Here is a 25,384-nt window from a genome sequence, read left to right as displayed (position 1 = left end):
GGTGCAACCAATCGGGCGCCATCTTGTCTTTTTCGTGAAGAAGTAGAAGCATCGAAAGGTTTGGAGAGGTATTACAGGAACGGTGGCGACAACGGTGTTCCGGAACCAGAGTGGGTAAGTGGTGGAGAACAATTACGCGTGGGGGACTTGGCAGACCATTACAACCTTCTTGGTTTCTGTGGCGAAGCTAGCATAACTTAAACACGTAGGCTGCGTACGCTGCTTGGCGCGACCGCTGGAACCTCATCGCTTTAAAGCGGCGGTGTCCGCCCGACTTGGTGAGTCAGAGCTGTGCTCTTAGTGAAAAGGAAATGTTGTTATTAAAGAGAATGCTCACGACCCCTTCCTCTAACTATGAGAGTTTTCTCTCGGAGGAGAAGGGACTAATTGTTGGGCTTCTGACCGGCCGTTAAGCACTGCGCCTGCGCAATGGGAACCCCCCTTATGGGGAGGGGGTGCAAGGGGGCGGAGGAGGCGGGGGCCCGGACCTGGACCTTTTGCGCTGTACAGTTCCGACTACGCAGGCGCAGCCAAGGGCAAATGCGTCCGGTTAACTACAATTAGGTTCCCTAGTTTGTATTTTTGTTGTGTTATCATCCAGTGATGGACATTATATGTTAAAGTTCACGAGGGGAAGAGTAGTATCCAATATTTCAGTTGTGTTATCTTGTGAATATTATTGTTATCTGAACATCATGGGCACTCGACAGGTTTTGATTGTTGATGGCTAATTCATAAAAGAGCAAAATAAACTTGGAATTTGTGACTTGAGTGCAGCTAAGCAAAAGTGAGAACAAACTTAACCCTGAAGATTCACCTGTAGGACTATCGTGGGGCTATATAGAAGTAGTAACAGTAAAGCGGTTCTTTGAAGATGTTCATGAGACTGTATTTTTTAAAAATTTATTAATAGACTTTATTTTTAAAAACCGTTTTTGATTTACAGAAAAATTGAGCAGATGGTACAGAGTTCCCATATAAACACCCCTGCCTTACACACGGTTTCGTTATTACTACTATAGGTCAGTATGATATATCTGTTACAATTAATGGATGAATATTGACACATTATTATTAACTAAAGTCTGTAGGTTATTCATATATCCCGAGTTTTAACCTAATGTTTTTTTCTGTCCCAGGATTCCGTTTAGGTTACCATATGATGTTTAGTTGCCATGTGTCCCTAGCCTTCTTTTGGTTGTGACAGTTTTCAGGCTTTCTTAGTTTTTGATGACTGTTACAGGCTGAATTGTGTCCCTCCAGAATTCATATGTTGAAGTCAATAACGCTGAAGTAGCCATATATGGAGATGGGGTCTTTAAAGAAGTAAAATGAAGTCATAAGGGTAGGCCCTAAGCTCTCATGACTGGTGTCCTTTCTTATAAGAAGAGATTAGGACTCAGAGGGAAGACCATATAAAGGACATAGAAGACAGCCATCTGTAAGCCAAAGAGAGAGGCCTTCAGATGCAACCAGCCTTGCTGACGTTTCGATCATGGACTTCTAGCCTCTGGAACTATGAGGAAATAAATCTCTCTTCTTTAAACTGCCGAGTGTGTGGTACTTTGTTATGGCAGCCCTAGCAAACTAATACAGTGACCTTGACAGTTTTGAGGACTACTGGTCAGGTATATTGTAGGGTGCCCTCCTACTGGAATTTGATGTTTTTCTCATGGTAAGACTGGCGTTAGGGGTTTTGGAGGGGAAGATCACAGGGGAGCAGTGCCTTTTTCAGTACATCCTATCAAGGGTATGTAATATGAATGTGATTTATCACACTGATAGTGACCTTGATCACTTGCTTAAAGTAATGTTTGTCAAGTTTCTCCGCTGTGAAGTTACTCTTCCACCTCCTCCCTTCCATACTGTACTCACTGGAAGGTAGTCCTTTTGCACAGTCTACATTTGAGGATTAGAGGGTTATGTTCTCCCTCCTTTGGATGGAGTATCTACATAATTTATATGGAATTCTTCTGCATGGGAAGTGTGTCTGTCTCTGCTAGTTTACTTAATCATTTATTTGTATCGGCATGGACACATGAGATATTTGTGTCATAATTTGTGTTGCAATCCAATGTTACTTTATTTTTTTGCTCAAATTGGTCCAGCTTTGTACATTGGGAGCTCTTTCAGTTGTCTACTGTGACATACCCCCATCCTTTTAGTTTTTTAATTAAAAAAAAAATTTTTTTTAGCACTTTCTTCTTGGCATTATAAGATGCATCAGACTCATTTTGTGTATTTTTTTATCTCAGTCTGATGAATCAGTTATTTCTCTAAGAATTCTGATTCCTTTTATTGGAGAATGATATTAGAACCAAGATATGTGTGCTTTCTGCTTCTGGGGTGTTTCCTTTAGGCTCGTTCGCTCTCTGTACGTTTATTTTTTATTTACCACCTTTTTCTGTATCTATTCCTAAACTGTCCAATTCTCCAATATTTTTTGAGTGCCTCTTTTGATCTGCAAGCTGCAAAGTATTTCAATATATACTGAAATGTATGTCTCATCAAGTAGCAGAAGTTTTTTTAACTACATTTCAAATGATTATAAGGTTAGCCTTTACTGGGGCCATTTCCACCTAACCCGAATTGAACAAATGAATTCTTTTGAATTTGAGGTCAGTCACCTGGTATATAGGGCTGAAATGGCAGGGGAGAAGAGGTTTGTTGCATTTTGTAGTTCTTAAACTGTGTATGTGATGTGAGAAACATTTCACCATATGCATCAAAGCATAGATGTGTTTCTCTATCTCTGATTTTGCAGTTGATACGGGCACACACACATACACACACAGGAAGAAGAGGGGCAAAGGGAAAGGGAGAGAATCTTAAGTAGGCTCCATGCCCAGTGTGGATCCTGATGTGGGTATCAATCCTACAACGCTGAGATCATGACCTGAGCTGAGATCAAGAGTTGATGCTGAACTGACCGAGCCACCCAGGCACCCCTTATTTATTTTTTTGATGCTTAAGTGCTTTAAAACAAATACTACATTTTCATCCTCATTCATCTTTGTCAGTCTATGAGAGGACTTTTGCAAATATTAATAATTGTCATTTAAACAAGTAATTTTAAGAACCCTAGAGCGATGAATATTCTAATACAGAGTCATCTAAGAAATGGATAAGATAAATGATGATCATTTCTGGTTGTATTAGTTTCTTAGGGATACTGTAACAAATTACCACAAACTGAGTGGCCTGAAACAACAAATTTATTCTTTCACAGTTCTCTGGGCTAGAAGTCTCAAATAAAGTTGTTTCTGCAGGGCCATGCTTGCTTGCTCCATTCCCAGCTCCCCACCCCTGTTTTAGGGGAAGATCCTTCTTTGTCTCTTCCTAGCTTCTGGTGGTTCCCAGCAATCCTTGGTTTTCCTTGGCTGTTGACACATCACTCCAGTCTCTGCTTCTGTGGTCATAATGGTGTCCTCCCTGTGTGTCTGTGTCTCTGATAAAAACACCAATCATTGGTTTAGAACCTGCATTAATCCAGTATGACCTCAAATCTTGAATACATCTGCAGAGACCCTATTTCCAGATAAGGTCACATTCATAGTTTATGGGAGTGTGGATAGGACTTAAACATATTTTTTTAAGGCGACACTGTTCAATCCATAACACTGGTCATAGTCATAAACTGGATTTTTCCAGCCATATGTGATAACTTGGATGATCTGATGCAAACCATAGTTATTGGTCTTTCTGTTTTTCCTAAATCCCAATTGTTTCCAAGGAAATAGAGGTTAATTAAATACCATAAAGGGAAAGGCTTGCAGTCTGGCTGATCTATAATCAGAATTTCCAAATTTGAGAAGTTGAGCCTAAGATCATTAAAATTAAGGCTAAAGGAAGGACAGATAAATTGGAATTGATTTTTGATGTTATAAAACCAGAGTAGTAGTAACATAATTTTATTTTCTTCATTGAATATTAGTGTACTTAACTTGTTAATAAATTTAAGTGAAGAGTAAAGTATTTCACCACTTAATATGGACAAAACACCATGGAGAATTCAAATAATTATAAGACTCTGCCCTCAAGAAGATCTTATTTGAGGAAAGAAAAAAATGAACATTCATTGTAAGTCTCTGTAACTGTACACTGCATCATCTTTATTATCATTATGGAAATTTTCAAATGGTGCAAAAGAAGAGCGTAGTGAACCCTAATGTACTTATCACTCATCTTTAACAGTTATCAATATTTTCCAAGTCATTATTAAACCAATGAGATACAGGGCTATGTCATTTCATTGAAAAATACTGAAATTACAAGATAATTTTTTTATTATTGCCATATGTGCTTTCATATTCCTGTTTTCCAGATTTTGCAGTTGTTTTGTTTATTAGTAAGTAAAGAAGAGTATATGGTGAAGATGAAGAAAGTGGGGTTTCTAAATCCTTGCTATCAAATCACTTATAATCAGTCATGTTCTTTAATCAAGAAATAATTAATGAAATCCTTTTTCAAACATTGTGCTAAGTGCTGAAACACATATAAAAGTTGATGTTAAGTATTTGAGTATACTAAGTCTTTTCTTAAAATCTCTCCCTTTACAAAATTCAGCGTAATTCTGCATTTTATTCTCATGACCAGAGATACCCTTTTGGGACTAGATTATAGAAATTTACTCAAAATCCTTCATAAGAAAATGAGACAGCTAATTTGTCCAGAGTTTCATGGTTATATTACTTGTGTGATGTTTATTGCCTATATCAGTCACTTTGAACTGTGCTGATCAGCTTCCTTTGATTCTTTGTCTCTTTAAAAAATCTACAGATTTATTTTTAAAAATACACTTGGGATGCCTGGGTGGTCAGTTAGTTAAGTGTCTGCCTTTGGCTCAGGTCATGATCCCAGGGTCCTGGGATCGAGTCCCACATTGGGCTCCCTGCTCAGTGGGGATCCTGCTTCTCCTTTTGTCTGCCGCTCCCCCTGCTTGTGCACTCCTTCTCTCTCTCCTTGCTCACACTGTCTGACAAGTAAACACAAATCTTTCAAGAAATAAATATTAAAAAAATAAAAATACACAGTCATGGGGCATCTGGGTGGTTTAGTCGGTTAAGCATCTAACTCTTGGTTTTGGCTCAAGTCATGGTCTCAGGGGTGTGGGATTGAGCCCCACCTCGGGCTCTGCCCTCAATGCAGAGTCTGCTTGTCCTGCTCCCTCTGCTCCTCCCCCCTGCTCACTCTCACTCTCAAATAAATCTTAAAAAAAAAATACTCATAGCAAAATCATTCAAAGAACACAGAGATATAAAATAACATTTCCTGATTTCTGTTTGCACTTTCTAGAGCTTACCAGTTTTTAAGAGTTTTTTGTAATTTAGGAATTTTCTATACTAAATTGCATTCTTTTTTTTTTTTTAAGATTTATTTATTAGAGAGAGTGGGGGGGCGGGGAGGGGCAAATGGAGAGTGAATCTTAAGCAGACTCTGCACTGAGCGTGGAGCCTCACACTGGGCTCGATCCTAGGACCCCGAGATCATGACCTCAGCAGAAACTAAGAGTCAGACATCTAACTGCACCACCTAGGCACCCCTAAATTGCATTCTTTTTTTTTTTTTTGAAGAATTTATTTATTTATTTATTTATTTATTAGAGAACAAGCAGGGCGAGGGAGAGGGAGTCTCTCCGATGAGCAGGAAGCCTGATGTCGGGCTTGATTCCAGGACCTTGAGATCATGATGTGAGCCGAAGGCAGACGCTTAACTGACTGCACCACCCAGGCACCCCTAAATTGCATTCTTTTTTTTTTTTTTTTAAGATTTTATTTATTTATTTGACAGAGCGCGAAAGAGCACAAGCAGGGGGAGCGGCAGAGGGAGAGGGGGAGGGAGAAGCGGGCTCTCCGCTGAGCAGGGAGTCTGATGTGGGGCTCAATGCCAGGGTCCCACGACCATGACCTGAGCTGAAGGCAGACGCCCAATCGACTGAGCCCCCAGGTTCCCTAGATTGCTTTCTTAATAAGAAAAAACCTCAAGTGGGATCATTATTCATATTGTATCATGCAATTTTTTCACTTCTTAAGAGAGTTTATTTATCAATATATGTCAGCATATAAAAGTCCATCTTATTCATTGTAAGTGGCTGAATAACAATCGACTGTATGATTCACTTTTATCGCTGCCTTTGAGTGACCCTAAAAGGAGATGTTCTCTGTTACAAACATGCTGCAGGTTTTGGGTAACAGAGTGAGTGTACTCCTCTATGGTTCAAGTTCTTTAAGTGAAATTGCTAGGTCAGACGGATGTGCATTTACAGTTTTGATAAAATACTGTACCGCTAAATTGTCTTTCCAAAAGACTTGGGTATTTTACCTACTCCCTCGTTCAACACTCATCCTCTGTAGCCAAGTCAAGTTTCTCAACTACAGACTTAATTGAAGCATTTTATTAAATACCTCCTAACTTCTTTGACTTTTACTGTCACCTTCTTTGCCGTATTTAATTCTGTTCTGCTTCTCACAATTTCACATCTGTTTTCATATTTTTCTCAGCCTAAGTGCATTAAACACTGTATATGAATAGTAGCTTTCATAAAAACTTGGGGTAAGAAGCCTTGGAAAACATAGTAAAAGTAGAAGTGACTGTTTTCAACAAACAAAAATGGCTACAAGTAATATATATCAAACTCTTGAAAATATGCAAGTAAAAATTTTTCGTACTTAAGAAAACTTTTGAAGTTTTTTTTTTTAAATAATAAAAGTTTTAATTTATGATATTGTGAGATGTAGGGACAGGAAAATATTTTTCCAAAGATAAAATGAAATCTGGTTAAGTTTCAGATTGCTTTTTTTTTTTTTTTTTTCCTTCTTTTCAAACAACATTTATTTCCCCTGAGGGGGGTGGACCATTCCTGGAAGTACCGCAATACCAGGTTGATGCGTGGAGTGGATGAAGCAAGCTCCTATTCCATCTCCTAATTCCAAAAATCCATTTAATATATTGTCCTCAGATAGAGGACGAATCAGATATTAAACTGATAAGAACAGATACAACACTTGATCTTAGCCAAAAGGCTGAGAAGCGATTTCAGATTGCTTTTAAAGAAAAAAGAGTTGAGTAGAAATGTCTTGGCTTGATTATCAACCCCACTGCCCCCCTACCCCCCAGCCCATTTTTAAACTTGAAGACTGCTATAAAAAACGATACTGAGAAAGTCTTTATAGTGATATTAAGCACTACTTTTTGAAGTCTCTTTTGCTGAGATTTCGTATGTTTCTCATTTAATCCTCACAAGAACTCTATGAAGTAGACATTTACCATGTCCTCCATTTTACAGATGAAAAAACTGATAATTAGAGAATTAGAGAATGGTTAATTTGCCCATGTTCATACAGCTAGTGAATAGGTAGGCATCATGAACCCCAGAGCTTGTGCTCTGATGTCTGGGTTACAAGTGATGGTCACAAACTAAAAAGGAGAACTGCAAAAGTTGTTCATGACCACCATTAAACATGAGTAAGTGAAAGTAACTTTGGAGTGATTTTTAGAGAAGTAAATCTGTATCGGAAATGATGGTAGGGAGTCTGTACACATCATTTTCATCATTAAAGTGGTTTTGCTGAATGCACATCTATTTGCAACTCTAGGACACACTTTATAGAGCTAGTTATAATGCCTACATTGTATGAATTTATAACCTATGACAAAAAAATCCATGCATTGAGTTCTGATATACCATTAGAGCTTTGGAAGACAGAGCAAACCATGGTTACACCAGCTTTTTTGGTTCTCATAAATGCAACAGTTTCCTTATCATTAACCTTCAAAAGTAAATAGAAGGAGCCAGAGACAGTTCATTTATTCAGTTTGGTATTTAGTGACTGCTGTGTGCAAGAAGCTGGAAGATAAAAAGATGAATAGATTTGTCTATCAGCTTTTAAAAGCTGTTGATCTAATGGGAATAAAATGCAAATGTTTGACGGACAAATTTTTACCTTGCTGGTGTTAATTTTTAAACTTAGCATTTTATAGAAAAATCTAAAAGCATTTTATTACTTATTTTTGCCATTTATGTTAATACCAGGTGGATGAGATCTTTTCAAATGTTTGTTGTTCCTTTTTTCTCAGCATATATGACAATGTCTAAATTGTTGGACATTATTTTGTATTAATGAATTGTTCCAGTAAATAAAAAGATAATTCGAGAGGAAAAAAATGTTTAAAAGTTTTGCTTTCTCATTTGTGATATACCTATTTCCCTTAACTTTATAATGGTAAATAGTTTTCATTATAAAGTTAATGAAAGAAGAGACTCCAAATTAATTTGGAGATATCACACTTTTATGTTGCATCTCTAGAATTTATTTTTATTCTAGTAACTCTTCATAATCTAAGAGTAAACATATACTCTTTTTCTTTCCCCCCCTCAGGGCATAAGTAATCTTGCTGCTATGCTTCCAAGCTGTAGTCTGAATCAACCTAAATTTTAAACAGAAGGTGAACCTCTGAGGTCAGTCAAAATAGCAATTGGTATTTCTTTTGGGTGTTCCCTCTTTACTTATTTGTTACCTTTTAATTAAAGTTATAAAGGGTTCTAGTAAGTCGTTTAGCTTTTAAAGTGTTTAAAGGTATAGTTGAAAAAGAAGAGAGGGAAAAAGAGAAGAAAGAAAATCTGAAGAGAGATTAAAAAAAGAAGCATATGTACTTTGGAACTGATTCCCAGTCCAGTTGTTGGTCTTAGATATGGTGCTATTTATTTAGTTTCTGTTTTGCCATATTCCAATGGTGCCCTTACAATAGACTGTATTAGTGTAACTAGAAGTCAAGTGCACTTGACTATAAGAAAGTCAAGGTAACAAAGGAAGGCATCTTAATTTACAGTGTTCTTCAGCTGAAGGGTCAGGATCTGCCATTGATAGAACTCGTAACATTCTGTGAATGCTGCAAAGACTAGAGCTGCAAACTCTTGTAACAGCCAGTTGTCCTATTTGGGCGGATGTTTCTTACTTCTTGTTAATCTGGCTTTTTTATTTTTTGTGATTCTGCAATGCTAAGGCTTGCTTTTGTCTTGTATTTAGAATAGAGGAAAGGGTCAGTCTAAAAAGATTCGTTTAGTAAAAATTTATTTAATGCCTGCTCTATACTGAGCCTTCGGGTACAAAAATGAAGAAACATATCCTACTTGTCATGTGTGTCATTGGTTCTTGAACAGGGTTGTATATCAGTGTTGGATAAAGTACAAATATACTAGACTTGTAGGAATTTTAAACTTTTTATTAAAGTTTTCAGAGTAGTTTAGAGAAAAGTAGACTCATGTGATGAAACCCCTCCCCCACACCCATCACCTAGATTGAATATTTATTAACATATATTCTCTTTCCCTTTGTTGTCCATGCTATTTACATGTTAAGAAACTTGGTCTTGTAGACTGTCTCACCTTCTGGATTTGTCCGATTGTTTCTTTTGTTAGTGTTTGCGTCATTCTTTTGTTCCTTGTAATTTCTTTATCCTGGAAGTGAGATCCAAAAGCTCAAATGGATTCAGTTAAACATTTTTGGTGAAAATATTCATAGTGATTCTGGGGACATAATATTGTATCTCAGGAGGAGACTTCCTGAATCAGTTGTTTCATTAGATTTGGTAATACGTGATTTTCTAATTCTATTCTACTTCTGCATTCGTTAGCTGTAATTATTTATAAGGAAGAGTTTTCCTTCCTCAGAGCTGTTGTTTGAAACGTTACCCTTTTTAGGGAGTCTTGGTTAGGGAGAGATTAAATCACTTTTTTTCTTAAAATCTTTAAAATAACTACATTTCCAGAGATCTGTATTGGAAAAAAATAGATTTTCCCCCATCTTTTTGAGCTAAATTGATTAAAGCTACGTTTGCCATCAAGCTCTGACACCATCATTAACATGAGATTTTATACTCTTGCTTGCCAACGTAAAAATTCCAGTTGCCTCTGGCAACCCGTTGACCAGAATTTTAGAGCTCTGATCACATAACTGTATCATCTGATAATAATTTTTGATGTGTGAGCTTTTAAAATTAAAGAACTCTCATTCATTTTTAAACTGTTTATTTTGTTAAAGGTAGAAAGTCAAATATATTTTAAAAGTCAGGATGTGGGATCAAGGAGGACAGCCTTGGCAGCAATGGCCCTTGAACCAGCAACAGTGGATGCAGTCGTTCCAGCACCAGCAGGATCCAAGTAAGGAAATAAATTGAATTTGGAAGTTGGGGAAGGGGAGATAGGTAGAGATGAGTGGGAGATAGGTAATAGAATTAAGGGAAATGGAATTGGGATTGATTTATTGGAGCATTTTATGAACAAAATTTAATCTTTTCTCGTAAATAATATAGCTATAAGATACATATCAGGGAATGGATTTCTCTTTGGAGGACTTCCCCAAAGAGTAGAAAGCTTTATGAATATTTTACATTTTCAAAACTGATTTAGTTCTTGTTTTTCTAAGGAAAGAGGAAAATCTTCCTTAAATATGTTGCTTAAGTAAAGCATACTTCTGTTGTTAATTCCGAATCTTATGATTCTGTGTAGTTCATATTCAACTGATGGTATGCTATATATATCATTTAAAAATTTCTTTGTATTATGGAATATTTCAAGCATGTATGGATGTAGAATACAAGGAGCCCCCATTTATTACTTAGCTTTAGTAGTTACTAACTCATGGCCAGTTTTGTTTCATTAATGTGACCCTTTCCACTGCCCTGCTTTTTTTGGGTTAATCTGATTCTATTTCTTTTTTTAATACCTACATAGCATTCTGTTATAGGACTATACTGTAATTTAATAAATCACTTTTGGATGACTGGGTGTAGCTTTTTACTTTTTGAAATAATTACCATAATTTTGTATACATGTCATTGCATTGTTACTTGTCCATTATTTGCTGAGGAAAAACAAATCCAAGAACTAGGTTTGTTACATTACTGTTGCACATTTGAAATTTTAGATACACATTGCCTAAATTCAGCTCCACCTGGGTTATGCCAGTTTATGTTTCCACCAAAATGTATGAGAATACCTATTTAATCTTCACTGAGATGTGAAAAAACATCTTATTCTACTTTGTTTCCTTCATTAATACTGTTAGATCTTAAAATGTTATCTATAGGTATTAGAGAAGAAAGAGGACCTTTTAAGATAGCAAAGCAATACATTTTGAGTAAAGAATGACTAAGAAGTTGTTAAGGAGATGTATTTTGACTAGGGAAGGGAGCCTTAGTAAAGAAGGGTGATGGTGAGGAGGAACAGGGATAGATAACTATATTTCTCTGAAGTCTTAGGATCCAGTGTAGGCCTGGGTAGGACCTGTTTGAAGAAGAAGTAAGTGAATTTGATCATTTGTTTTTATAGTAGTTAAAAAAAGAAAAAGACTTTAAAAAGACTAAACTAAGGTACAGGGGATACATTTTCTTATGAGTTAATATTAGAAATCAGTTAAGAGTGTTTTTGTGAAGTTGTTTTCTGAAAGTCTTACAGTTAAATTATTTTGTAGCCTGCATATGGGTTATTTTCTAAGCATCCTTTCAGCTTTAACATTCTGTAATATTTAAAATCTCTAGTAAGGAATAACTGAGATGGTTGTTTTAGATAGAGGCACTGTTCTTCTAACTCTTAAATTCTGAATGCTAAATTCTGGTATGTTAAATTATATTAGGCCAGATTGACTGGGCTGCGTTGGCTCAAGCTTGGATTGCCCAAAGAGAAGCTTCAGGGCAGCAAAGTATGGTAGAACAACCACCAGGAATGATGCCAAATGGACAAGATATGTCTGCAATGGAATCTGGTCCAAACAATCATGGGAATTTTCAAGGGGATTCAAACTTTAACAGAATGTGGCAACCAGGTTTGTTGTTTAATGTTATCCAGATTTTAGGACTATTTTTAAAATAAAATGTGGATTAAATTAAACTGTTTAATTTGCTTAGTTTTATGACTTCTTGAAATTAATGCTCCTTAAAGAGTAGGCAGTTTTATTTAGATTTGACCTTGAAATTTTGTGGTTAAACTTATTCTGTACTCAATCTGCTAGCATTGTGGCACTCAGTTTGATTCTTTTCTTGGTTCTTCATTCCTAGGCTGACAGGGGCTGGGAACACTGGAAACCTCACTTGGCATCTAGGGAAGAGAGCATTCTATGTCTCTCTGTTGCAACCTCTGGCCTTTTCAGAAGCAGCACTGGCAGAGCAAAACATGTCTAGCCTCTAATTAAAGAAATATTGTGTCACTATGTGACAAATTAGTCTGTCAAATACACTCTGCCCCTACCATCCACCCATCATTTTCTTCCCTTTTTTTTTTCAGATAGTGAAGATCTTCCATAAGTTTTTATCTGTTTTATTTTTTTGTTTGTTTGTTTGCTTTTTTGCTTTATAGTATGATTTAGATTTTTTGATGCTAGTTCAGTTTTCCATGTCTTGTGTTATTAATTATTTTTAGTAGTCACTTCAAAATATTTATAGAGGAATCTTACATTTGAGTATGCTGATGGTGAAGTTTTAATCTCCCTTTCCCTATTGATACTTATTATTGTTTCTCAATGTAAGAGTGGAAAACTCAAGAGGTAATCCTCTTAACATCACTTTAAAAGAATAATGAATATTCTAATCTTTGATACTCTGAGGTAGTTTATTTCTAGTTTTCTTGAAGCTACACCAAATTTCCCCAAGTTTGAAAATGTTTTGGTTCCCAAATGACTCACCCTGGCATTCCCACTCCCCAACTTTATTCTACTGGCTTTCTTTGTGACCTGGGCAAGTGATTTAACCCCTGTGTGCCTCAGTTTCCCCTCCTTAAATTGGCAAAATAAAACCTGATTTCTCCCTACCTCACAGGGATGTTGTGAGGATAAATGTGTTCATGAAAGAAAGAAATTATATATAAAATCTCAAGGTGTTAATTTTTTATGGTGTTGTTATTGAATAGAAATAGAAAAATTCAACAAAAAAATTGCTTTGGATTTTGTTACATTTATTAAAAAATTTCGGGCATTTGATTTCTATATGTTTAGGATATGAATTAGCATGGAGTTAGCTCATTTGAGTAATTTATTAGTTTAATTAATTGTTTATTTTTAAGATATACAAGAGGAATTTGACCAAGAAGTCATAGATTTTTAAATCTGTTTCTTTGCTGAAAAATCTTTCTTGAGATCTTAAAAATTTGTGTTGATTTTGTTATAACCCCCTGTTGAATGTTTTTATGCCTAAATCCTAAATAGAATGGGGAATGCATCAGCAGCCCCCACACCCCCCTCCAGATCAGCCATGGATGCCACCAACACCAGGCCCAATGGACATTGTTCCTCCTTCCGAAGACAGCAACAGTCAGGACAGTGGGGAATTTGCCCCTGACAACAGGCATATATTTAACCAGAACAATCACAACTTTGGTGGACCACCCGATAATTTTGCAGTGGGGCCAGTGAACCAGTTTGACTATCAGGTGAAAGATATTTTGTTGCTTTAATATTGTAGATGTGCACGTAATCCATTCTTTGGAAGTGTCTCATCAAGAGTACCTAAGATCTGTGTTTCGCTTTTCAGTCTTGTACAGATAAGGGCATATTATGTCTCAGAAAACGTATCAATTTTTGAGTATTAAAATTACTAGATTCTTACTTTCTGGTTTTTGATTTGCTTAGGAGAATGATATAAAGGATCGTTAGGGAAAAGGTTGGATAAAATGAAAAATGTGTAAGTGCAATAGCTATATGATGTTTTGTTTTCTAATAATTTCAAAATGGTATACTTAATTGTTGAATAAAGTTTAGAAAATGCACAGTAGTTGAATACATTATTTGTCAATAATAGATTATGGATAAGACATGAATAAAACACATGAACAGATCATCTTCCTAAATGCAGTTCTTTCTGCTTTGTAGAATTAATGACTTTTTCTAGTGATGTCATTTTTTTTCCATTCTGACATGACATGTTAATGGAATTGTACATAATTTCCTTTGTAGCATCTAATTCATTCCTAGGGACATAGAACTCTATGGGGAATAGTATCATTATGTGGGGCTTTATTTTCTCTACTCCGCCAAGGGTCCACCCTTAAATGATAGTGCTAGGTGTCATTTTGAAATAACTGATTGCAGTTGTTACCTTATAAACTTATAAACTATCATAATTTAAAATTTTGAAAAAACTCATACATTATTTCACTAATTAGATTAATAATGGACATAAATGTAACCAATATTCACCTTGAGAGTCATCTTTATTCATACATATTCAGATACTTGTGGTATACTCATACTTGGTATACAGATGTGACAGTTTTTGGTTTGGTTTTGAAGAAATGTAGTGGCAGGGAGCTTCTACTCATACCCTATTTTCTTGATAGATCCCTGTGCTAACAAGCCAGAGATCTCTGTTGGCAATGGGCTTAGAAAAAGCCTCTGAAAATAGCAAAATTACAAAAAATATTTAATGATTCAATAACTTTTATTTTGTTTAAAATAGATACTTCTTGCAAGTTTATAGAAACAACTTCCCCTCAGAAATAACTTGAGATTGATTTAAAAATTTTTTTCTTGTATTTTCTAGTTACAGAAAAATTGACATTTGATTTCTTGGTAGTGGAAGGACTAGTTTATAAATGGATTCAAAACGAGAAAGGTCACATATATGTATATATATACATCCTTTTCTATACTTCTTGAAAATAGTGTATTAGCTGAATTTTAGATGGCTCTTTGCATTTATGTAGGCAGAAAATCTTTATCTTTCTTAAGAATAGTAAGCCTAGGTTCTTGGGGCTACAGAAATATCGGTGGATATTAGAACCATGGAATTCTTGGATTTGCTGCACACATGGATTTCTACTGTCCCAGTTCATAACACACGTGTGTCCCAGAGAGTATATTGTATTAATGTGAAGAAAAATAAACTGCAATACTCTTTCAGCATGGGGCTGCTTTTGGTCCACCGCAAGGTGGATTTCATCCTCCTTATTGGCAACCAGGACCTCCAGGACCTCCAGCACCTCCCCAGAATCGAAGAGAAAGGCCATCATCATTCAGGGATCGGCAGCGATCACCTATTGCACTTCCTGTGAAGCAGGAGCCTCCACAAATTGGTAGCTATTTAAGTTTAGTGAACCACAATTGGCATGATTTCTTGATCATGTAAAAAGGATGTTTTGTTTTCTTAAATTGTTCTGACACTTGTGATATGTTAGGAATTGATAGTTTAAAACCCTATCATTTTATAGTCATAATCCTTAAAATTACAAAAGGAATACTGGTATAAAATACAAAAAGTTCTGAATAATTTTCTTTAAAAGAAATTGTTACCTTAACTCCAGATTTTGTGATGGATTGTAAATTTATCATGGCCATAGTGTCTTGATATTTTTCAGTGTTGACAGTTTGATACATTATACCAGTTTATGAATAGTTTTAAAACCTCTTAGTTGTTCTCTGTCTCTGGTCTCTTTTCACTCTCATTCATCTGATACACCAATGTCAGGTAAATTTTCCTTTTATTATTTCACTTTCCAGAAATATTTTGGCAGAAGATTTAGATTTTTAACCTATTATAACTAACTGAGGTCTAATGACAAGGTATAAACTTACACTACTTTATATCTAGAAATCCAAATTGAACACTTAATAGGCCAGAATGTTCAACTCTTAACTTTTTATTACAAAGTAGACATTTTAAGAAGATTCTAACTTCTTTTTTAATTTACGGAATCATACTCGTTCAGATGAATTCTCAGTGTGAAAATAGACTTGTGCTTTTGTTTGACTCTGTTCTGTTTTTATATTTTAGGAAGCAGTGTAATGTAAGAGTTTGGCTTGGAATTAGCCCACATCACTACTGCTGTCTCTTTAGTTTTGAGCATATCACTTAATCTTTATGAGCCCCAATTTTCTTATTTGTAAAAGAGATTGAGTAATAGTGATTTTTTTTTTTTTTAAGAATTAAGCGAGGTGATGGTTTAATGTGCTTTCATAGTGCGTGGCTTCTTATAAGCATTAGCACACTATTTACTGCTGTCTTTAAAAATGATCTTAAAGAGAAGCATAATGGTTAATGGGTTGCTTTACCACTGTCTTACTGGAGAATGATAGTTATAAGCACTCAAGTGGCACCAGAATTCTTTTATTTAATTCACTCACAAAGTTTGTAGAAATTCAAGAATAAGGAACTCATGCATTTATGATTTTTACTTAACTAACTTAGAAATACTTCTTTTCATCTGAAACAGATGCAGTGAAACGCAGGACTCTTCCAGCTTGGATTAGAGAAGGTCTTGAAAAAATGGAACGTGAAAAGCAGAAGAAGTTGGAGAAAGAAAGGATGGAACAACAACGTTCACAGTTGTCCAAAAAAGAAAAGAAGGCCACAGAAGATGCTGAAGGAGGAGATGGCCCTCGTTTACCTCAGAGAAGTAAATTTGTAAGTGTTAGAATCACTTAACATGAAAACATGTCCATGTGTTTTATGTGAAAAGTATTGAAATAAATAACTAATTTAGCCTATAGAGAAGTATTAGTATAATGTTCTTGAGATTACTTTTAGTAAGTATTTTGAGGATTATGTTTTTATGTATGTTGTTACTGAGGGTAGAGTAAGGAAAAAAGGGGCAGTAAGTTTATGAAACATTTCTTTCCAGAGAAAAATTATTTTTTGGGACGCTAGATAGGTCTAACCTTGAGAAACGAATCTGTTTTTTTGTTTCAGTACAGCTGATTCCCTAGTGGCCAATGATAAAACAAAAGTCAATTAAAATGGCAAAGGAGAAGTAAATCTGCCTTTCTTGAACGTTTAAATATGTGTTTATACCAGAGGATGTAATAACTTTCATAGTTTTTGACATGAGCACCATAAGTAACAGTTAAATCTTTAAAGCTTCATCATTTAGATGGCGTGAGTGCTTAGGAATTTTTTTATTTAGCAATAATGTGCTCTCAGATGACGTGATAGCCACAACACTGGCTGGTATGCAGCTTTGGAAATAGCAGCTTCCCTAGGCCATTTTGTGCTTCAGAAATAAATCTCAAGGAGGGTAACTAGCAGGGTAACTAGATTTAAGCAGACATTGGTTTAGCTTAAATTTTACAAATGCCGTGTAAGTTACTTTTATCTTTTGACAAAAGAACCATGCCAAAGATGTGTTTTTGTTGTGGGTGTTAATGAAGATAAGAACCAAAAGAATGCCACTATTAAAATGTGTTGTTATTATTTTTATCATTTATTTATGTATTAGTTTACCTTTTTTTTTTTTTGGTAATTTTTAACTCTTTAGATGAAATAGTGGATTTCCAGATTTAATAGGTTTAAGTGTCAAAAAAATTGTTTGGAGATTATCTTCCCTCTCCTCCCAAATGACGTTGGACTTGTGTTACATGTAGTCTTCCCCTGGTTCGCATAGTCTTTCCAAACTAGTATTTCAATGATCACCTTCTCTTTTACTTTGTAGGATTTTTAAGGGAACTGTAGGACACTTTTTCCTAAAGAAGAGTCCCCTTTTTAAGGTGTGCTATCTGGATACTGAAAACCTATAGCCAGAAACAAACTGCTGGCATTTTCTCCATCTGAAGTGCATTTCATTTCTTACCTGTCCATTTCATAGCAAAAAAGAAAGAAATTTCACAGAGTTTCAGGGCCAGCTGAGATCTGAAAACTGATTTCAGATTTTTAATTTTAAGTCACGTGATTTTGGGCAAATAGCTTAAATTTATAGTTATAAAAGTCACACTGAATAATATAAATGTGGTCCACTTTTCCAAAGTTTTATAAGCCACTCATTTCGGGACCATCATATATAATGGATATTAATTAAGTCAGTCTAGGCATGATATATTCCTGGTTATTTATAAAATAAAGTCAAAATTGACTAAGGAAAAAAAATTGAAAAGTCATTAAAATAATTGATTCTCATAAGCTATCTTGTAATCTTACATTTCCTTTCAGGTAACACTTTATACTACTAAACGAAATCTGTAGTGTAATTTAGAGAGAAATTTCATTTTTATATATCTGTTTCATAGACTTTTTAATTTGTGGTTTTAAAATAAGAGTGTATAAGATAATGATTTTACATTATAAGCCTGAATTTGGCCTACCCATAGTATTACTTGGTTTTAGGATAGTGATGAGGAAGATGAAGACACTGAAAATGTTGAGGCTGCTAGTAGTGGAAAAGTCACCAGAAGTCCATCTCCAGTTCCTCAGGAAGAACAGAGTGAACCAGAGATGACTGAAGAAGAGAAAGAGTATCAAATGGTAGAATGTTAAATTTCTTACCATGTACAGGATTTTTAAAAATGTGGTGTTATTATTTTTATTCATTATTTATTTATTAAGAATGGGAAAGAGGGGAGGCGGGGGAGAGAATCTTAAGCGTGGTCCACACCCAGCACGAAGCCCAACATGGGGCTTGATCTCGTGACCCTGAGATCACGACCTGAGCTGAAATCAAGAGTCGGATGCTTAACCAACTGAGCTGCCCAGGCACCTAGTTTTAGTATTTTAAAATAATTTTCAAGATACTTAGTTCCTTGGAATGGTTGATAATGATCTCTACTTTAAAAATGTTTTATAAAATGGCTTTGCCCATTAATTTTTTGAAAATATCAAACTTTATTAGTAACTATAATAGTTAAATTAGAAATAATATACATAAATGTATATAAACACATAAAATGCCCTTCCATAGATGTTGCTGACAAAAATGCTTCTGACCGAAATTCTACTAGATGTCACAGATGAAGAAATTTATTACGTAGCCAAAGATGCACATCGGAAGGCAACGAAAGGTATATTGTGGGTGTTCTTGGTTTTGTTTTTCTGGGAGTATTTTGGTTTTGGTGGCTATTTTGGACTTTTTTTGGTTGTCCTTGCTGAATTCTAGCAGATATTTGAATATTTTCTTCTTGCATGTTTTAACTCTCTGGGAAAGGTTAGGTTTGTAGACACCATATTAAAACAATACAAATATTTTTCTTTTACCCAACTTGCCTGAGCACAAATGAGCGATTATGCTGTTGTTCTATAAAATGTATAGTGGAAAATTCGTGATGTTCAATTTATTTCACCTGATTTTGTTTTTTTATAGATACCATGGTATTGGTGTATAACTTCTAATGCAGTTTAGTTTCACTAATGAATTGAATTATGAACCCTCAGTTTTCACAATTTACCACTTGTAGTTCTTACAGAAGCAAGAAATTCACCCATCCCCACCCCCCTTATTTTTAGTAACACAAAATATATTGAAAGCAAAATTAAATTATGGACCATACCTCAAAAATAAAATACTGATGTACTGGTCAACATTTTTCATCATTATAAACCAATTTCAGCTCACTTCAGAATTATAATTTCAAGGCCAGACATGCTACTGGTTTAAAGTGAATGTTATGTTTTTAATGTTTCTTCTCTCCCCAAAAAGCAGCAATAGTAGTAGATTTAACAATACCATAGACTCTCATGACTATGAAATCGTGGCTATTTGTGTTAACATGTTGTTCCTGTTGTTGATGTGATACAAAGCTCCTGCAAAACAGCTGGCACAGTCCAGTGCACTGGCTTCCCTCACTGGACTCGGTAAGTGTTTTCCTTATTTGTGAGAGGGCCTTAAAGGGAAAATCACACTTACCTTGTCTCTCTACGTGTTCTGTTTTGAAACTGTACTATTCCTACTCAGTGTATAACCCAGGTCTTAGGGTTATATCAGTCTCTAAAAGGTTTGCCTATTTTTTTGACTAAAGCATTCACAGAGGGATTATTATAAATCATAAATGTAACTAATTCATAGTTTATTGGGGCAAGTTGTAATAGTTCATAATTTAGCCGTGATAATATTTAAGCTCACTTTCAAAATTATTGCATACATGCTTTAGGGAGGAACCTGTCCACTAATGCTTTTAAGCACCTTTATTTAGATTGTGTTATAGTAAGTTGAGTTTTAACATAAAGGAAAAGCGTTGATCTTACAGTATCATAGTATAATGGTAGTGATGTGTTCATAATTTGCTCTTTGCATGATATATTCTCAAGTATATAAAAGCTTGAACGTGCCTTTTCCACATCATACCAAGTTAGTCTTTGTGGGGACCAACAGAAATGGGTAGAACCAAATGCCCATATGATTTTGTGATGATTACTATTTAGGTTATTTCAGGGTGGGGAGTAGTTTTAGGACCATACTGTTTCTGATCAGTGACAATTACAGTATTCTAATTTTTTTAGGGAAAAAATACTTTGCATACAACCTGGGATTTCTGAGCTTTGAACAATGAAAGAATTAATTTTAGAACTATTTTCAGGAGGATCATCAGTAGTTGAATTGACTATGCTTTAGTGAGACTTTGTTATTGCCCTGTTAAATGGTTTGTTGGTTAGTGTGGACAGTAATACAAAACCATTATTGCAATCCTTTGTGGTGAGAAATATATGAAATATTCCAGAAAGAATGAGATTCTGTTAATTTTCAGGAGAGATCTATGAACTCCTTAAGAATTGGAATTTATGCTCCTCCCCACCCCGAATAAGCATATTCTTCCAAGAAAAGGCAATGAAAAAAGAAATTAGCTTTCTTCTCGGACCTTAAAATTTTTTTAGTGTATAGAATAATTTTTCCATATGATAGACTGGGCTTTATGCACACAGGTGGACTGGGTGGTTATGGATCGGGAGACAGTGAAGATGAGAGGAGTGACAGAGGCTCTGAGTCATCTGACACTGATGATGAGGAATTACGGCACCGAATCCGGCAAAAACAGGAAGCTTTCTGGAGAAAAGAAAAAGAACAGCAGCTGTTACATGATAAACAGATGGAAGGTATATCTTTTAGACTCCCTTAATTTTTGTCTAGTTTTGTTTGTGTTTCTTTTTATTTTTTTAACCAACCTAACAATATCAAGGATAGAATTAAGGTTAGAATGTGGGTAATATATGATGTAACAGAAACTAAGGGTTTTGGCTTTTTTGCAGTTTTTTTTTCAAAATTTATTATAGTATTCAAAATATGTAGTTTATGAAAGGTGAACTTTGTCTTGTTTTGTAAGACATTAATTTCAGTGGCTGTAAGTTAAGATATTTGGTGTATTTTTATTTCTAAAGTTCTCAAAATGAAAAAGAAGGCTTTTGAAATGGTGAAAATATATTTGTAAAATTATTGAAAAGTAATTTGTAGCTAGGATATTTAATGTATAGCTAGTATATTTAAGGAAATAGAGGACTTTATAGAAGCTTTTTTATGTAAAATACTATATATGATTGTAGTTCTTTATGGTTTATATAATGATATTAGGAATATGAAAGAATATTTTGAAGTTTTTGGAAAAATCATACTTGGACAATTGGGAAGGTAATTAGTAGGATTTAGCCGTTGAAAATTCTCTATAAGTTAGTTACTTACCTTTAAATTGCCTTATTGGAGAAAAAGGAAATCTTTTCAAATTGCTTCAAATGTGCCTTTACACTTTGGTACTCTGTTGCTTTATTGTCCAGGAGCATGGCTAACTACATGTAGCTATTGAACATTTGAAATGTAGCTAACCCTAAATTGAAATGTGCTGTAAGCATGCATGAAATACATAATAGATTTGAAAGATTTTATGTGCCAAAAAAAGCAGAATATCTTAGTATTCTTCTAGATTTATTACATGTTCAAATGATAATATTTTTGATTTATTGGGTTAACAAACTATTGAAATTAAGTTCATCTCTTTTTATTTTTTTAGTGTAGTCACTAGACAATTTTGAACTTACGTGGCTTGTATCCTATTTCTGTTGAAGAATGCTGTTTTACTGTAATCATCTAATAGCTTGAAATTTGGTAGTTTGGAAGTTTTTTTCATTATACATTTGACTTTTCATAGTATTTTTGTCTTTTTCTCTTTCAGAAGAAAAGCAGCAAACAGAAAGGGTTACAAAAGAGATGAATGAATTTATCCATAAAGAGCAAAATAGTTTATCACTACTAGAAGCAAGAGAAGCAGACGGTGATGTGGTTAATGAAAAGAAAAGAACTCCAAATGAAACTACGTCAGTTTTAGAACCAAAAAAAGAGCATAAAGAAAAAGAGAAACAAGGAAGGAGTAGATCAGGAAGTTCTAGTAGTGGTAGTTCCAGTAGCAATAGCAGAACTAGTAGTACTAGTAGTACTGTCTCTAGCTCTTCATACAGTTCTAGCTCAGGTAGTAGTCGTACTTCTTCTCGATCTTCTTCTCCTAAAAGGAAAAAAAGACATAGTAGGAGTAGATCTCCAACAATTAAAGCTAGACGGAGTAGAAGTAGAAGTTACTCTCGCAGAATTAAAATAGAGAGCAATAGGGCTAGAGTAAAGATTAGAGATAGGAGGAGATCTAATAGAAATAGCATTGAAAGAGAAAGACGAAGAAATCGGAGTCCTTCTCGAGAGAGACGTAGAAGTAGAAGTCGCTCAAGGGATAGGCGAACCAATCGGTCCAGTCGCAGTAGGAGTCGAGATAGGCGTAAAATTGATGATCAACGTGGAAATCTTAGTGGGAGCAGTCATAAGCATAAAGGTGAGGCTAAAGAACAAGAGAGAAAAAAGGAGAGGAGCCGAAGTATAGATAAAGATAGGAAAAAGAAAGACAAAGAAAGGGAACGTGAACAGGATAAAAGAAAAGAGAAACAAAAAAGGGAAGAAAAAGATTTTAAGTTCAGTAGTCAGGATGATAGGTTAAAAAGGAAACGAGAAAGTGAAAGAACATTCTCTAGGAGTGGTTCTATATCTGTTAAAATTATCAGACATGATTCTAGACAGGATAGTAAGAAAAGTACTACCAAAGATAGCAAAAAACATTCAGGCTCTGATTCTAGTGGAAGGAGCAGTTCTGAATCTCCAGGAAGTAGCAAAGAAAAGAAGGCTAAGAAGCCTAAACATAGTCGATCGCGATCCATGGAGAAATCTCAAAGGTCTGGTAAGAAGGCAAGCCGCAAACACAAGTCTAAGTCCCGATCAAGGTAGTATACTTTTTAAAGTATTTTGTCTGATTTTTAAAAAAAATTTGACTGAATTTATTCAAAGTTGAAAGTGTCCTTTCTCTCTCTCTCTTTAGTAAAAACTCAGTTTGGTACTTGATAAATGATCATAGTCTTACGTAATTTTAGAAATCCTATATAATAATATTTATTTAAAAATTGCAGATTCTTTAGTTTAAAATACATTTTTATTTTTAAATTTGTCTTTTCCCTTTTTTTTTCAGATCAACAACCCCTCCCCGTCGTAAACGCTGAGGAATGATGTGGCAAGAATGCCATGATGTTTAAAAAATTCCATGAGTTTTAAGGGCTTGTCTCATTATAGAGGCACATTGTGGCTGTGTAGGTGAAACCAGAATCTTTTTTTTTTTTAATCTGTAAATAGGTGTACTTTTTCCAAATGCTGCTCCAAGTTACTTAATAGGATTTCTTTGTATTACATTTTTTTCAAAAAATAGTGCTTAATAAGACTATAAACATGCCATTCTCTTTCAGCTGTAATGTTCTTAAAATTATTCTTGAATGTACTGTGATGTCAATAAAGCTCTTCAGTTCATTTTTGTTAACCTCTTGCACCTTAATTTTATGATTTTAATCTAAGGAACGTACTTTTATAAAAAGGCAGCTGGAATTTTGTATAACAGGTTTTAAAGGTACTTCCTCCCATCTTCCCCAAAGAAAATGGTTTTAACTTAATAGTTTGTCATAGTTTGTAAATTGTACCCATGGATTTTTGTCAAATTCCAACTTTAAGGGTGTGGAAATGGGCCAAAAATAGACCTTTACTTTTCATTTGGAAACATTTGACAGCTTTCTAAACATTTCTTCCTATTTGAGGATTTTTAAGTAATATACTCTGTGTATAAAGTATGGTTTATTTCTGTACAATGAAGTTGCTGGAATCAATCAAGCCAGTGCACCATTAGAGTCATTTATAAGGAACAGTTGCATTTGACACTAATAGTCAAGTCTGGAACTATATTCTGCAGTTATCCACTTCTGTTTTAAAAACATATTTCAAACACTGGGGGTATTACAGAAATAAGACTCACAATTCAGTATATTTATTTATATTTTTTAAGTATAATATGACCTCAACTCAGTGGAGGAATGCTATATTATGCAGGTTTTTGTCAATTTCATGACATTAAAATGGTATGGTTTTGTCACTTTCTTACAATTATGATCAGTGAGTGGTCTAGCTATTTAAGGCAGTCATAACTTACAAGTAAAATGAGGCTCTGTAGGCATATAAATGCTCAACTGCTTTCAGGGTCTGTTTTTATGTGATTATTCACTTATGCCACAATAGTCAGATAAATCTCTGAAAACAAATGCTTTTAAATTTTAATTTAAAAAGGAAAAGAGCAGGTGCAGGTCACGGAAAAGTTTTAAAGTATGCCTTCTTACCAGCAATAGTTCATTTTAAAATAAGCCAGATTTTTGCCAAGATCAGTGTTTCTTCAAAATGAAGGTAGAAATAGATTTGTTAAGTGTGCTCTTGTACCTCTGCATAGGTTCTTAAATAATTTTGAGCAGTTATGCCTTTATCTAGAGGAAATAAATCAACTGTGAATAAATGCATGTTTACCAAAATGGTTGTTTTACAGTGCATTTAGTTCTGATATTTATAAAGTTGATATTCACAGAATAACTTTTAAATAGTTTGGAATTCTATATAGTTTAGACATCAGTCACATGTGGAGACAAAATGAAAATGTGCAATATTTTTTATGTAGGTGAGCTAACACAATGTACCTAATTGCAGAATTATCAGATTAATTTGTAAGAGATAAGTTGTATAACATTTTCATATCTTAAAATGTTTTTTAGATCAATCTTCAGGTGAAATAATATTTTCAAAATAAAATTCTACAGAAAAGTTCTGTTGGCTATGATATGCACATTTTTGGGCAAGACAATGACTAGAGCCAAAAATAATATCTGACAGTTTTATTTACTCTGCCATAATATGCAAGCTTCTTATCATTTAAATCTGTAGATATTTTTTAAAACACAGTCATGATATATGTGATTATTAGTAGATTACATCAGTGTTAGATATTTGGGTTTTTTAGGTTTTATGGATAATTTAGAGAATTCATCATTTTACTGACATGTAATGAAGTATGTTTACCTTAGTGGTGAGATTTTATAAAATAGGGCTTCCATGATTTGGGATGTGAATGCTAACACACATAAGTTAACTACATACATAATTTGGTTATGAAATCTTCTAAAATGACACCACCAGAAAATCAGTAGATTGAATTTTTGAGACAATCATTGGTCTGAATTGGTTAATAAAACTGTCTTGGGTTTCTCTTTTAAAATATTTCTAGTGTATTAATCATAACTTGTTTTTGTGCAATGGGGGTAAACCACACCATTAAGAGAATAAAATGTAATTTGGAAGAGGTATTTCTAAGATTTG

General features: G+C 34.6%; 1 protein-coding gene and 1 non-coding gene across 7 annotated transcripts; one reads left to right on the top strand and one right to left on the bottom strand.

Moving 5' to 3' along the window:
* On the top strand, window positions 1-23,516 carry PNISR (PNN interacting serine and arginine rich protein). 6 transcript variants are annotated; one of them, XM_045807011.2, is made up of 14 exons: window positions 12-114; window positions 947-1,022; window positions 8,379-8,458; window positions 10,045-10,159; window positions 11,634-11,822; window positions 13,197-13,420; window positions 14,890-15,061; window positions 16,199-16,389; window positions 18,082-18,219; window positions 18,653-18,752; window positions 19,489-19,542; window positions 20,608-20,778; window positions 21,846-22,932; window positions 23,175-23,516. In XM_045807011.2, exons 4-14 carry the CDS (start codon window positions 10,072-10,074, stop codon window positions 23,203-23,205), a joined length of 2,445 nt encoding a protein of 814 aa, XP_045662967.1. In that variant the 5' UTR covers window positions 12-114; window positions 947-1,022; window positions 8,379-8,458; window positions 10,045-10,071; the 3' UTR covers window positions 23,206-23,516. The 6 variants fall into 6 exon arrangements, with proteins under 6 accessions (XP_045662964.1, XP_045662968.1, XP_045662965.1 ...); XM_045807010.2 differs by having other exon boundaries at window positions 10,041-10,159; XM_045807012.2 differs by lacking the exon at window positions 947-1,022 and having other exon boundaries at window positions 6-114.
* On the bottom strand, window positions 6,844-7,034 carry LOC123798613 (U2 spliceosomal RNA). The gene has a single exon (XR_006781378.2). It is a non-coding gene; the product is annotated as a U2 spliceosomal RNA (small nuclear RNA).
* Window positions 23,517-25,384: the final 1,868 nt, after the last annotated feature.

This window comes from Ursus americanus, chromosome 11 (assembly GCF_024610735.1).
Source record: "Ursus americanus isolate L20-20 chromosome 11, mUrsAme1.1.p, whole genome shotgun sequence".
Classification (NCBI taxonomy): domain Eukaryota; kingdom Metazoa; phylum Chordata; class Mammalia; order Carnivora; family Ursidae; genus Ursus; species Ursus americanus.
Note: the sequence above shows the minus strand (reverse complement) of the source record. Positions and strands in the feature narration are given on the sequence as shown.

What these genes read in the sequence shown, in the direction of transcription:
- PNISR (XM_045807008.2), top strand. Translation starts at nt 10,072, where the DNA reads ATGTGGGATCAAGGAGGACAGCCTTGGCAGCAATGGCCCTTGAACCAG. An exon ending in AAGAGAAAGAGTATCAAATG is followed by an intron (nt 18,220 to 18,652) that starts GTAGAATGTTAA and finishes GCCCTTCCATAG; the next exon opens with ATGTTGCTGACAAAAATGCT. An exon ending in AAGTCTAAGTCCCGATCAAG is followed by an intron (nt 22,933 to 23,174) that starts GTAGTATACTTT and finishes TTTTTTTTTCAG; the next exon opens with ATCAACAACCCCTCCCCGTC.